Source organism: Bufo bufo, chromosome 10 (assembly GCF_905171765.1).
Source record: "Bufo bufo chromosome 10, aBufBuf1.1, whole genome shotgun sequence".
Classification (NCBI taxonomy): domain Eukaryota; kingdom Metazoa; phylum Chordata; class Amphibia; order Anura; family Bufonidae; genus Bufo; species Bufo bufo.
Window position 1 is genome coordinate 17,487,344 of NC_053398.1, and position 15,387 is coordinate 17,502,730.

Here is a 15,387-nt window from a genome sequence, read left to right on the forward strand (position 1 = left end):
AGCGGACACCTGAACGCAGGTGTGAAAGTAGCCTAATGCTCTGCGCTTTTCAGCTTTGCAGATCCAGTTCTCCCCACTGTTAGCAGGACTGCAGTGATGACATGATATTTACCCCACAAGACCGCTGCAGCCAGTCATTGTCCTCCATGGTATATAGCACAAGACTGCTGAGGCCAGTAATTTGACAGCAGCGATAATGTTGGGTAGACAGCTACGTCGACAATGCTCCCATCTAAATACAGATTAGAGGTGAGGGCCAGAGCGGCTGCACCGGAAAGAGAGGGGGGTTAAGTGATGCTTTTGGGATCTTCTTAATTTTAGCATATTTAATGGCATTGGGGAACTCTTTGAATAAGTCAGACAACCCATTTAACTCTTATTGCAGGAAATGGCTGAGAAATGCAGGCTTCTCCAGTCTGAGAAACAGAATTTGCATTCTAAGCTGGATGCGGAGAAGCATGTAATGAGAGCACAGCTTAAAGACATGATGGAGAAACATGAGACCGAAATGCGATCGCTCTCTCTCCGGCATAGCGCAGCCATGCAAGAAATTAAAGAGAAACACAAGGGGGAGATGCAGGAGAAATTTCAGACTATACAACAGCTTCAGAGCCAGCTTCAAGGCCTGGCGAGCCCAGGAGACGTCAGGGACACATACGCCTCAACTACAGACTCTGCAGTTATGAAATTACAAGGTAACAGAGTAAACTTAGTGTTACGCTTTGTCATCCTTCTGAAATACAGTGAAATTCCTGAAATCCAGGTAATATTGAATGTGACGTGTTGGAAAATTTCCTGATAGTCTGGTGTGGGCAGCGAGCTGTGAGTCATTGTCCTCCGTGGTTCTCGGAGCTCAATACCTTGTGCTTTAATGCATATTTATGTTTAAAGGGGTATTCCGGTTATATAAATCTCCTATCCACAGGATAGAAGGAGAAGCAGAGCATTGACAGCAGAAAAAGACCACATGGTCCACCTAGTCTGCCCTTATAGGGGATAACTATTAGATTGTTGGGGTCCCATAACGGGGACCTCACAAACCATGAGAAGGGGTGCTCAAAACGAATGGAGCGGCTGGCTGGGCATGCGTGCGGTCACTCGATTTATTTCTTTGGGAGTTGCGAAGATAGCCGTGTGCTGTACTCGGCTATTTCCATAAATCTCATAGAAATGAATGGCGAGTGTATGCCCAACCAGCCATTGCATTCATTGTGGTGGGGTCTCGACAGGATACAGGGTCCCCGTTCTCGTCATCAGTGTGGGTCCCAACAGTAGGTCTCCCACCAATCTAATATGTATCCCCTATAAAGGCAGACTAGTTGGACCATGTGGTCTTTTTCTGCTGTCAATCCTCTATTATTATTTTTTTCTTCTATCCTGTGTTACCTAGGTACAGCTTTCTAGGCAGAATTTTACAGCAAGTCTATTTCACCTACCATATTACTATTTATATGGTGCTTAGGGCCTATAGAGCCATTACCCAGCTGCCATCTTATATTCAAGTAAAATACAACTCCACGGGGTTTTCCCATAAAAAAACATTGATCACCTGTCCCAGCACGCAGACCCTCAGCAATCCCAAGAACTGGGGTCCCACCAGTTTGAACAGTGCGGTAGTGCCCCTGGATGACCACTGCTCCAGTCACTGCCTATGAGTCTGCAGAGTACAGTGCTCCGCTATCTCCGGCGACCTCATAGAAGCGAATGGAGCGAGGGTCAGACATACACATTACCCATCCATGGTGCTAAGTGTTCTGTATGGGGAAACCCTTACAGAATGTTCTATTGCTTGCACATACTGTTCACATTATTGTTTATAATGCCAATTTTTCCCCCCCCCCTTTAGATGAAGTGAAGTTGAAAACCGAAGAGGCAAGTAAATCCGAAGCCAAATTCCTTAAAATGAAGGCATGGTCAAAATCTAAAATCAGGCAGCTGGAAGAAGAACTAAAAATTGTACAAGTACCGCTATCTTATGGCCTGTCTACATTTCTTCTCTCACTTCTGCCTGGTTCTGTACATAACGACTGTCCTCTAATCCCCATCCTCCGTCTCACATTACTTCCTGGAGTTCAGAGCATCCGCTTACATCTTCTCTTTCCTTGTTTTGCATTGTTTTCTTTCATAGTCTGAAACAAAGAACCAGGAGCTGTCTGCCTTAACCGTGCGTGTCTATGCCCTGGAAGAGGAGAAGAAAGCTCTGGAGATGAAGCTGGAATCTGTCGCAGATTTGCAGTCATTTAATGGTAAAAGTCATTGTGACAATGTCATGTATTTGTCTTAGGTTTGCTGAAGGTTTATATGGCCTCTTGTATCAAAACCACCTCCGAGGAAAGTCACCTCGTTGTCCACAGCAACCCATTCATCCTTGCAATGCAGTTTAGGAAAATGGAAACAACTCTGATTACTTTTGGCTGCTTCTTTGTAATAGATTTGATACGTGAACGCCATTGTGTAATCAGTACAGCATGCATCCCCTAGTCATGTCCAATCCTCTCATATACCTCTCTAGAGTTGTCAGGATACTGAATCAAAGGAGTTCATGAATTGTGGCTGAAGCTAAAACATCATTCTCTGATGTCACCCAGCAAGTGATATTGTAATTCTGCAGAACCCTCAGACCTGCTGCACACATTCCCCACCCCAAAAGCTTTTTGGATGGGGCTATGTTTCCCCATTCCTTGCGAAAAGGCAGTGCTTTATAGGGGTTGTCCAGTTTTCAGAAGGAAACCGGGAAACCCTCAGGATCCGCCTGCACTAATGAAGTGGTGCCTGAAAGATCCTGCTCCACCGCTTCAGTTCTCAATCTGCTTAGTGACGTCACATTGGCAAAATTTGACCGCTGCAGCCATTCACTCGATTCAGCGGTGCACCCGACGATGCCAGCGATTGGCTGCAGCGGTCGCGTGTTGTTGATGTGACATCACCACTGCACCCGAGTAAACAGAGTTCGGCCGGATGAAACCCTTTCAAGTTTTTACTTTTAACAAACCTAAATAAAACCCTAAACAACAAAAAAGAAAGACGGGTCCAGAATAAAAGTATAGTAAGAGAAAATACAAATATATAAAAATCTGTATTGCTGACAAATATTAGAGGGAAACAAATATTTGAAAGCAATACAGATTTTTTTTTATATATTTGTATTTTGTGTTACTATGGATTAATCAATGATGTCATACTTTTATTCTGGACCTGTCTGTTCTGTTGTTGACTATATATTTATGAATAAGGATCCATACTGTAATTATTGTGGGCATATGTAGGTGATAATATAAATAAAACCCTATCCTATTATAGCTCCATACCCATATATTTTCTGAAAGTAGTCACCTGGCCCATCCTGAAAATGGCGCTCAGCACTTTACAATCCCGGGCTTATTCCTGCAACATTGCATCAGAGAGTAAGGTTTTGTAGGGGGGGGGGGGGGGGGAATCAAGAAAATGTACAGTTCATATTTGTGGCTAAAAGTTTGACCCAAAGAGACACTTGTGATACAAAGTGCATATTAGAGTAATTTTAGGGGTGTGTAACTGCTTATCATGTCAATCAGAGAGCACATATCCTCATTGAAGGGGTTTTTCTAAGGTATAGATACTGGTGGCTTATCCTAAGGCTAGGTCATCAATATCAGATCGATGGTAACCGCTGACACCGCCACAGATAAGCTGATTGCAGAGGCCGCCCCACTGGAATTACCACAGAGAACGGAGCCGGAAGCACAGCTCCATTCTCTGTGTAGTGGCCGTGCTGGGTTTCTGCAGTTTAGCTCCCCTACATGTGAATAAAAACTCCATGCACCACTACACAGAGAACAGAGCTGTGCTTCTGCCTCTGTTCTCTGTTTTAGTTTTGGGGTCAGTGGTGTGCTGGGTGTTGGACCTCCACTGATCTGATACCTATAAACTCTGAACTTGATGGACTTATGTCTTTTTTCGACCGTATTAACTATGTAACTCGGAAAACCCCTTTAATTAGTGACCCCACTGAACTGATATCTAAAAACCTGGAAAACCCCTTTAATTAGTGGTGTGATACTGTAAGTCATGCAGCTTCCCAAATATTGAACCTAGAATGTTGATGTAATTTAAAAGTTCAGATTCTTTCTAATTCTCCCTTAGATTCTAGGTGCTGCAGGCATTTAAGGTCATTTTACATATGACCTTGCCAGTGAAGGGGTTAATTATCTTGAAAGTGAGAATGACAATGCATCATCGTATCTTCACTTTGCCTAAGCTTGGCAAATTCATTTTATAATTATTTTTTTTTGTTAGAACAACTGCTGACCAAGCTTGTCGTGTATGAAGAGCAGCAAAGGATACTGCAGGCGGATCTGGAACAAGTTACTAAGAGAGCGGACTCGCAGGTGAGCTGCACACACACTCCTCTCCACTATTTCTGCACTGTGTTAGGTGCTGATACCATCGAGTTATATGTGAACCTCTACACCAGGGCTGGGTGGCGAACTCTGTTTGGGAGTCACAGTAAATGGTTAAAAGCATAAGCTGCAAAAATGATTAGATCAGCCAAAGCATTGCAAATACTGATGGGACAATACACATTAGATGAATGCTGGCCCAACCTGCTAATTTTGGCAGGACCGGCTATGCATCTGATGTTTATGGGGGTGTCCCCAATATCAGGGAAAAGCCTCGGACGGTTGAATTGTAACTTGCCTTATCCTCTTATTTTCAAGGGAGATATGCCTCCACCGGAGATGTCTGGCAGTGGGCCATTCTCCTCTCCTTATTTAGAATACATGCATGCTCTGTCAAGCCCAGTGTGCATTTATACGGGGTATTTGGAAGTAACAGCATTTTATTTATGGAGGGTTAGGAGGATAGTTGGCTGCCGGCAACCATCAACAGTGTTTGGCCAGCATTTCCGGGTATGTTCACAGGTGGTGAATATGCTGCAGACTTTCTGCTTTGCTTGTGAAAAAAATCCACAGCGTATTAGCAAAGTGGATGAGATTTTACAAAATCTCATCTGTAAACTGCAGGAAAAAAATGTACACCATAAATAGTTTTTTTTCTACAGATTTTAAATCCACAGCAAATCCGCATCTAACACATGTGCATTCCAGCTGTGGAAATGGCAGCCTCTGTGGCTATCCCCTTAACAGCATTGTACATTGAACATACTGAGGTTCATGCACAAAACCGTATCCATTTTGTGGTCCAGAAAATCATGGATCAACAAAATACGAATGCGGTCAGTGTGTCCGCATTTTTTCCATGGACCCTTTGATTTCAGTTGGTTCGTATTTTGCAGACGTATTCTTTTTTATTTTATTTTGAGGAACGGACATACGGATGCAGAAAGCACATGGATGATCCGATGCGCTTTCCACATCCATATGTCCGTTCTGAAAAGGGATACTATACTATACTTGGCCACAATATGCGGATCGCATTTGCAGATTGCAAAATACATACGGTTGTGTGCACAAAGTGTAAATCACATAATAGAAAACTATATCCTGAGCTGAATCAGACATGGCATGAAACAAAGGGCTCTTTCACACAAGCGTCCCACTTGCGGGAATCACGGTCTGTGTGAGAGAGGGATCGTGCGGTCTAGAATACAGAAGCGCATGGCAATGATTGATAATGCTGTGTGCCTCTGCGTGACCTTTCTGTAACGGAATCATACTGACAGCTTTATGTCAGTATGATTCCACTACAGAAAGGTCAGACCGAGGCGCACAGCATTATCAGTCATGATATTGCCATGCGCTTCTGTATTCTAGACCGCACGATCCCTCTCTCACACGGACCGTGATTCCCGCAAGTGGCACGCTTGTGTGAAAGAGACCTTAGAGTCGGAGCACTTCCTTGATCAGGCTAGTCCTGCATGTTTGCATGTAAAACGGAGTGTACTGAAAACATACTGCATGGATTCAAGTTACAGGGAGCACCTGTAATATAAGGAAGTATTACTTTACTGAGAGAGTAGTGGATGCATGGAATAGCCTTCCTGCAGAAGTGGTAGCTGCAAATACAGTGAAGGGGTTTAAGCATGCATGGGATAGGCATAAGGCCATCCTTCATATAAGATAGGGCCGGGGGCTATCCATAGTATTCAGTATATTGGGCAGACTAGATGGGCCAAATGGTTCTTATCTGCCGACACATTCTATGTTTCTATGTTTCTAACAAACCATTACTAAACAGTTCGTGTCATGTTTTTATGATGCCTTGTCGCTTGCTCTCTACACATGACCTTTGTGCAATGGTTTCAGACCAGTGAGTCCGGAAGCATGGATGAGCTGCAGAACCCACTCCTGGAATGGAATGAAATGAGCCAGGAGATGGACATGACCCCGGATCAGGAGAGAGAAGACACATCGGTTATGGTCTTGAGGATGGCGCAGATAGAAGAGGAGAGAGAAGGTAATTTCTCCTATTACCATCACCAGATAAACTGTCATTGTCTAGGTGCAGTGTCTGGCACAGTGCCCCCGACTGTCCGTTATCTAGGGTTAGCTTGGTGTTGGGTATCAAGTTTAAAATGAGTCAGCCATCCACAAGCAGCTGTGAAGGATTAACTTGCTGATGTACAAAGTGAGTGAGCGCCCTTGAATATCAATTTGCCTTTAAATCTAAATACGTCTAAAATTAAGTGCTGATTAATTGCATAGTGTTAAATGAAAGCTAGGGGGCGCTTATTCGCTTCCAGCATACAATACATATGTTGAGCTTGATACTAATAAACCTGTATGCATTAAGCTCCCCCTAGTGGTGGCTGCAGGCAAAAGCAATCCTGTCATTTAACTGTGTCTGTGCAGGTGATTTGGAGCTCTGTATCAGAACGGTGGAGCTCCAACCCCTCTAAAGATGTATTATAAATTGAATCAACATTTTGAGCCTAAAAACATGGTGGATACAAGTGTTTGGGCAGCTGTGGTCTCCAAATTGATCCAGGTTTCACCAAGTTCTATTTGGCTTGGTATGCTTTTCAGGGACACGTTTTCTTCTGTGTCTCTTAAAGGTACCCATTGCAATGAGATGCCCTGGTATCCCTAGTTGCCCACCACGCCTCCTCCTGAAACTATTAAAGGGGTTATCCAGAAGGAAAAATAGAATAGCCAAGGTGTCTAAAATGTAAAAAGATTAGACTTTATATACTTTATTGCTTAATGGTCCACCAGTCTTCCACGGTCAGCTTCGACACCTCAGCTTCTGGAAACTCTCTCCGGTGTTGAGTCTAAGCTGGACGTGGAAGTGCCAGGACCGGGGACCTGGACCTTTGAACAAAGTCCATTAGTATCTCCAGTGGTTTAACACCATGGAAATTATTACCGTATTTTTTCCTGCTGGACAACCCGACTCTTCTCTAATCTTGTTACTATGAGAGTGTGAGTGACAATCACTTTTTGCTCTTGTACCAACCGCTTTATTTTGATCATTTCCGTGTTTGCTGCCGCAAAATGGGATTTGGCTTTGACTTTTTTCCTGAAAATTTTGGCCAATTTTAACACACCAATTATTATCATAATTCTTTGGTGGTCGGGGCTTCGCATTAAAGGTCTAATCGGTGGGCGGTATTCACTATTCACAGTAACATCCACCAAACCGGTTATATGGGGATTATTACACTCTCCTTGGTAATTCGTAATCTCTCGAAAATCTTCAGTGGCGATAGGAGGAGAATTTTACACTTGGGAGCCACTAGAAAGAGCGACACTAGTGAATCCTTATTTTCAGTGAGTGCCATGTAATGGGATTGTGTCAGGAAGGCAACTTCATCTCTAAAAGTATCTGCAATAAGACCTATGAGTGTTGTAAAGGGTTTTTCATACGGGACCCCTATGAGCTAGAGCAGAAGGCCACTAAGAAGGGGGCAGGTTTAGTCACCCATTCATACGTTTCCTAGCGGCTGTGCATGATATTGCATCTTGGTCCCATAAACAGGACTGGGCTGCATTACTAAGCACAGCCCATGTAATAAGGGTCCATTCACACGTCCGTAGAATGGGCCCGGATCTGCGGAACGAATCCGGACCTATTCATTCTCTATGGGGCCGGAAGAGATGCACACCCGCATTTCCGGAGCATGGCCCCGATATTCCAGTCCGCGGCTCCCGAAAAAAATAGAACATGTTCTATTCTTGACCACAGTTGTGGACAAGAATAGGCAGTTCTATGGGGGTGCCGGCCGGGTGTATTTGCGCATCCGCAATACACTACGGACGTGTGAATGGACCCTAAGAGAGAGGACTCACTGGAGTCCCGAGCACCCCCTGCACCCCCACTCATAAGGGGTTGTAAGGGCTGGGAGTGAGTGAATGGATGGATGCAGCATCCCTCATATCACTAATATAGGCCGCATCCGTCCACCAGGGGAAAGATGGCTTCTCCCACCCCTTACAACCTTTTCATCAGCTGTTCGGTGGGAGCGCCTTGAGTCACAACCCCATTGCACTGGTATTAATGGTCTATCTTAAAGGAGTAGTCCACTCTCTTACAGTTGATGGCCTACTCTAAGGATAAACCATCACTATCTGATTGGCGGGGGTCTGACACCCCACAGCTCTTCCTTTCTGCAGTAGCTCTGGCTTGCACCTCAGTAGCACAAGCTATGTATGTAAAGCTGCTGCAGAACAGCTGATAGGGCGGGGGTTTATGGGGTCAGACCCCTACCAGTCACTTGTAAAGGAGTGAATAACCCCTTTAAGGATAGGCCGTCCTGGACCTATTTAGATCGCATTTCTGTTGTGTAATGATGCCTTAAAGGGGTTGGCCCATCTGGGACATATCGCTAGGGTATGCCATTAATGTCCGGTGTGGTTCCCACCTCCTATCTAGATAACAGGGGGCTGGAAAAAAAAAGGAGAGAACACCGCACATGCACAATGTACTCTCCAGTCATCGCTATGCGAGTTCGAAAAATTACTGCGCAAGCGCACTTGTCCTTTTTAGTAATTCCCATAGTGGTGAATGCAGAGCACACTGTGCAAGTGCAGCCACCTCTCCATTCACCACTATGGGACTGCCAGCTCTTTTTGGATCTCCCATAACAGTGAACAGAGGGTGGCCGTGCATGCACAGTGTGCTCTCTGGAAGCAGGTCCCAGAGGTGGGACTTGCACCTATTTGACATTAATGGCATATACTAGCCATACGCCATCAGTGTCCAGATTTCAATATCCCTTTAATTTTTCCCACTTAGGGTCCACGTCGTCAGCTCTCCCCAAACTGAATCTAGCTGAGGACTGTCTAATAAACCCCCTCACTAGGATGCCCCTTGTCTGTAGAGAGAGCTCAGTGCAGGCTTGTTGCTTTTCCAGTGTGGGCTGAGCATCACTCCATGTTCTTTCTTTGTTTTTTCTCCACCGTACATTGAGCTTCAGCGCTCAGCGCTCCTTCCCTTCACTCCTCCACCTCACACTGTGATTTGATCAGCCACCAAGAACATAGTTTCCCATCAGTTTTGTGCATGCAGGTTCCTCTGTGTCGGTTGGAGCCGTACTGCTGTCTCGTTCCACCCTGAGCCTTATCTGGTGGTGGAAACAGTCAGCAGTATGGCGCTAGCTGTGTTTAGTTTTCAGTCTGGTTTCCATATATTTCTTTTTTTCTTTTTTTAACATCATAACCAGTTTTATACTTTTTGATTTCATATTTTTTTTTGCCTTAGTTCTGATCTAACCAACTCACCCTCCTTTTCTGTGCTTGATTGTCTGCTAATCTTATGAAAGTGCAGGCTGGCTTTTCATGGGATAATATCCCCAATGAGGTCACCATACCTTAGAGCAGGGATCAGCACCCTCTGACACTCCAGCTGTCCTGAAACTACAACTCCCAGAATCCTCCTTTCACTTCTGTAGGAGTTACAAGAACAGTCAAAAAAAATGTGCATGCTGGGCGTTGTAGTTTCACAGAAGCTGGAGTGCCGAAGGTTGCTGATCCCTGCCTTAGAGCAAGGATGCCTTGGCTTTCAGCTGATGCAAAACTACAAGTCCCTGCATGCCCTGACCGCCTACAGCTATTGGCCTACAGCAGGGCATGATGAGAGTTGTAGTATTTTCACAGCAGCTGGAGTGCCAACGGTTGTCCATCCCTGCCTTAGAGCAAGGATGCCTAACCTGCGGTCTTTCAGCGGATGCAAAACTACAAGTCCCAGCATGCCCAGACAGCCTACAGCTATTAGCCTACAGCAGGGCATGATGAGAGTTGTAGTTTTACATCTTAGAGGAAATCTGTCCAGACACCGCACCCTCCGCGCAGTATATAAAGCACAGCTCCGTGCATTGTATAGTGGCTGTGCTTGGTATTGCAGCTCAGTCCCATTCACTTGAATGGAAATGAGATGCAGAAATGTCACATGACTGATAAACGTGACATCACAGGAGGAGGAATAGGCTGCTTCACTCTCCTCGCGGCCCCTTCCAACAGCCTATCGGCAGTGCCGATGAGGACAGAATAAAGTGATTTTCCGGATCCACCTTAATTAATCCTAACTTGCCTGCAGCACGTTTCCAATATACTTACTGTCTCAAAGCGGGATGGATTGGCCTCTCTGGAATTCAAACACATGACGCATCTTTCTTCGGAAATCCGTCATCCGTTGACGTCACATCCATCAGTCAGAACGCCAGGTTTCCTGTCTGGTCTATGGACGGGCAAGTCACTTCCACAGCCCAGGAATGGGGGAGGTCCTCTGGATGGGACCAGAATTAGTCGTCTGCCTGGCGCATGCGTAAACTTCTGAAGGCTCCTCATCTGTGCATTTGCCAAAGAGGCGAATAGTTCAGGCCCTGTCCACAGCACCTCCCCCACCCTGGACTGTGGAAGTGATGTGTCCGTCCGAAGACCAGACTGGAAACCTGGTATTCAGACGTGTCTCGGCAGGTGAAGGGTTTCCAAAGAGAGCTGTGTCATCTACTGGTTTCCAGAGCCAATACACATAACTTTGAGTCGGACTGTATATTGGAACCTTTCTTCTGTAAGGCCTCTGGGATTTGAAAAAAATACCCTTTAACGTTAATTTTAATTATCCACCTTTTATTATCATGTCATTTTCAGGTCCAAAATTCTGTGCTGATAATTTGTTAATATATCTTTATAGGGGGTTAAAACTTAGTTTTTCGGATACAGAGCTCCAAATCCTGTGCAGAGATAGTGTTGAAATCCTGACTTCAGAAGTCGCCACTGGGGGGAGCTGAAGAGCTTATTGTGTGCAGATTTTTCTTTTTAATCTATGAACAAGTATACGCAGTGAACTCCAAAGCTCCCCCTAGTGGCTGCTGCAGGTGGCAGAGTTTTATCATTTAACTCTGACTGTGTTGGGGATTTTGAGCTCTGTTCACTATAAAAGATATATTAAGACACTGATTCTTGCACAATTTCAGGCTGATCCTGATTTAAAGGGTGTGTCCAATGTCAGACTATAGCACACAATTCTCTTGGTCACCTCATTGGTTCCCATTTAATTAATGGGATGGATTTTTTTGCGTTCAGCCTCCAAGATGGCTTTTCTGTGCTGCATATAGGTGACATGTGCAATGTAAACATGTGCTTATATGAGAGTCAGTAATTGAAGCTGTAATTGGCAGTGAATCTCCAGTATCATCTGTGACTAGTTTCAGAATTGATCAAACCAGACTCTGGAGCTTGTGGACTAAATGAGACTTCTTTTAGAGATTGAAAAGCAGACTGATTCTTTCTTCTGGTTAAAGCAAATGTGAGACTGTTCTGATAACAGAGTTCAGCGGGGGTTTTATACACCGGAGCTGCACTCAGTATTCTGCTGGTGGGATCACTGTGTACATACATTACATTACTTATCCTGTACTGATCCTGAGTTATATCCTGTATTATACTCCAGAGCTGCACTCACTATTCTGCTGGTGGAGGGGGTGACAGTGTACATACATTACTTATCCTGTACTGATCCTGAGTTACATCCTGTATTATACTCCAGAGCTGCACTCACTATTCTGCGGGTGCAGTCACTGTGTACATACATTACATTACTTATCCTGTACTGATCCTGAGTTACATCCTGTATTATACCCCAGAGCTGCACTCACCATTCTGCTGGTGGAGTCACTGTGTACATACATTACATCCTTTATTACACTCGAGCTTTGTAAGCATCAAATGCTGAGAGATTTTAACTCTAAAACCTGCCAAACTGCACTGCGGCCCCAGACTATAATACAGTACAAGATAAGTAATGTTATGTATGTACAAAGTGACTCCATCAGCAGAATAGTGAGTGCAGCTCTGGAGTATAATACAGGATGTAACTCAGGATCAGTACAGGATAAGTAATGTAATGTATGTACACAGTGACTGCACCAGCAGAATAGTGAGTGTCGCTCTGGAGTATAATACAGGATGTAACTCAGGATCAGTACAGGATAAGTAATGCACGTAGAAAGGACGCTTTTCATATAGATTGTTTAACCTGTTCAGAAGTGGACGAAGCCTTTATTGGCACTGCTTTGTGCACACAGTGGAATTACAATGTCCACTAGAACCAGGGCTGGTGACCAGGGACCAGACCCCCCCCTTCCTGATATCAGGGCTGGCCCTTGTTGTCGGCAGCAGGATCCGTAGCCCCTTCTGCACTCGGTCAGGCGGTCTCACCTTTGCTTCATCCGTTATCTTTCACTTCTCTTTGCATGATGACAATCACTGGATGAAATGAGCATTATGTCAGATGGCAAAACCGATGGGAATGTGCTGCTCACAAGTGTACAATTATCTGCTCTGAAGTTGTGTCTCCTCTTCTGTGTGACTTTACGTGATCCATTTATAAACCGCTCACAATAGAATCCAATTGCTAATGAGTAATTTCCCGGTTTGATGCATTGTGTCTCGTTTTTTGTGACTTCCTCAGAATTAACAGATATTGTTTTCTGCACTAAAACCGAGTTGCTTTCATTTACGTGCTGGGCTGCATAATGATCTGTATTGATTTTGCCTCCCTTTAAATTGACGGAGGCGGCTAACCTGCACGCTGTAACCCTTCATAACACAAACCCCCGTGCAGGTTTCAGGAACGGTTTCGTCAATCATAGTCTTTTGGCCTTTTTTTTTTCTTTTCTTTTTTTTTGTGTGTAGATGGGGGAGGGGGTGACAGGTTGAATGTGGTGGAGCTTTGATGTAAATTGCTTTCCTGTGGCACAAAACTGATTGAGGATGACTGGTTCTTTCCTGGCTGCTCCGATCCAGCCATGGACTCAGGGCAGGTGGAACTGGAGGAAGAGCTGAGCGCAGCTCGAGGACAGGGGAAACTGAGGACGGCGCGGAGGAAAGGAAGCAGCGGATCCTCCAAAATACAGGTTAGTGGCCGACTGACCAAACACGCTTATGTCGTCTTGTGTCTGCAGGCAGCCCTGGAGCCCTAAAGGGAAGTAGTTATGTATGAATACACTGAGCAGTGTCCATGTACAGTACAGACCAAAAGTTTGGACACACCTTCTCATTCAAAGAGTTTTCGTTATTTTAATGACTATGAAGGCATCAAAACTATGAATTAACACATGTGGAATTATATACATAACAAACAAGTGTGAAACAACTGAAAATATGTCATATTCTAGGTTCTTCAAAGTAGCCACCTTTTGCTTTGATTACTGCTTTGCACACTCTTGGCATTCTCTTGATGAGCTTCAAGAGGTAGTCCCCTGAAATGGTCTTCCAACAGTCTTGAAGGAGTTCCCAGAGATGCTTAGCACTTGTTGGCCCTTTTGCCTTCACTCTGCGGTCCAGCTCACCCCAAACCTTCTCGATTGGGTTCAGGTCCGGTGACTGTGGAGGCCAGGTCATCTGGCGCAGCACCCCATCACTCTCCTTCATGGTCAAATAGCCCTTACTTTCAAAGTTTTCCCAATTTTTCGGCTGACTGACTGACCTTCATTTCTTAAAGTAATGATGGCCACTCGTTTTTCTTTCCTTAGCTGCTTTTTTCTTGCCATAATACAAATTCTAACAGTCTATTCAGTAGGACTATCAGCTGTGTATCCACCTGACTTCTCCTCAACGCAACTGATGGTCCCAACCCCATTTATAAGGCAAGAAATCCCACTTATTAAACCTGACAGGGCACACCTGTGAAGTGAAAACCATTTCAGGGGACTACCTCTTGAAGCTCATCAAGAGAATGCCAAGAGTGTGCAAAGCAGTAATCAAAGCAAAAGGTGGCTACTCTGAAGAACCTAGAATATGACATATTTTCAGTTGTTTCACACTTGTTTGTTATGTATATAATTCCACATGTGTTAATTCATAGTTTTGATGCCTTCATAGTCATGAAAATAAAGAAAACTCTTTGAATGAGAAGGTGTGTCCAAACTTTTGGTCTGTACTGTATATGTCAGTTAGGTGATCACAGACCGTGGGGATGAGAGGAGGACACCCAAGAAAGCTGCATGGCGTTGCAGATGGTGCTAGATCTTCAAGAAGTGGACTGCAATCTTTTAGAATATTTTAAAGAGGACCCCTCACCGCTCCTGACATGTCTGTTTTAATAGCTTCATGCATTCCCCATGTAATAACTATTCTTACGGCTCTATGTTGTGCCATTCCTTTATTTTTTGCACTAGAAGTTATGAATGTATTGCTAGCAATCTGCAGTAAGGGTACAGAGGGGTGTAACCAGTTGGGGGGAGGGGGTGTGCCTGCACAGTCTGAAAATGGCAGCACTGATTGGATTAGGGTTGTCTGGATACCAAAATTTTGATTCGGTTTCGATACCATAAAAAAGTATTGCGATACTCGATGCCATTCGATACCACTCAGAAATAAAATAAAACGCAAAAAAGCCTTTTGATTATTTAAACGTAAAACGTTTATTGAATTAAACAGAAAAACCTGCACCGGATATCAGATTGTCAGAGTGACAATGTAACAATGCTAATGACTCACATTAACCCCATGTTGCCCATTATGTGAGATGGTACTTTGGGGGTCACTTACTATTAATGTGAGGCACAAAAGCGTGTGCCCAGCATGACATTTTAAAAAAAGTGACCCCCCCCCATCATGTTTAAAACTTGGTAGTGGCAAGATTGGGGTTAATGAGTCACATTAACCCCAAATCTTGCTGGCTGCCTGATACATGTTTTCTGCCTGCCTTTGTTGTGTGCCGGGTATCTGCGCTGGCTGTTCAGTGCACTAATGGAGGCTGACGCTGGGGAGAACACAGATTGGATAGAGTGAGTCTGTGCAGGGATACCCCCCCCCCCCCCACCTGGTTACCTCCCTCTGTACCCTTACTGCAGACTGCTAGCAATTCATTCATAACTTCTAGTAGAAATAATAAAGGAATGGCACATCATAGAGCCGTAAGAATAGATGTTCCAGAATTGCTATTACATGGGGGAAGCATAAAGCTATTAAAACAGGCCTGTCAGGAGAGGGGACGGGTCCTCTT

The 15,387-nt window shown here is 44.5% G+C and overlaps 1 protein-coding gene across 8 annotated transcripts in view; it reads left to right on the forward strand.

The window, feature by feature from the left end:
• Positions 1–15,387, forward strand: part of LOC120980649 (golgin subfamily B member 1-like) — a 79,414-nt gene that overhangs the window by 23,520 nt on the left and 40,507 nt on the right. For 5 of the 8 annotated variants that reach the window (XM_040409879.1, XM_040409882.1, XM_040409881.1 and 2 more), the window contains exons 10-15: positions 386–695; positions 1,847–1,956; positions 2,129–2,246; positions 4,276–4,367; positions 6,246–6,397; positions 13,141–13,294. In XM_040409879.1, coding sequence (XP_040265813.1) covers positions 386–695; positions 1,847–1,956; positions 2,129–2,246; positions 4,276–4,367; positions 6,246–6,397; positions 13,141–13,294 — 936 coding nt within the window. The remainder of the gene's footprint in view (positions 1–385; positions 696–1,846; positions 1,957–2,128; positions 2,247–4,275; positions 4,368–6,245; positions 6,398–13,140; positions 13,295–15,387) is intronic. The other 3 variants (XM_040409883.1, XM_040409885.1, XM_040409886.1) reach the window with 3 other exon arrangements.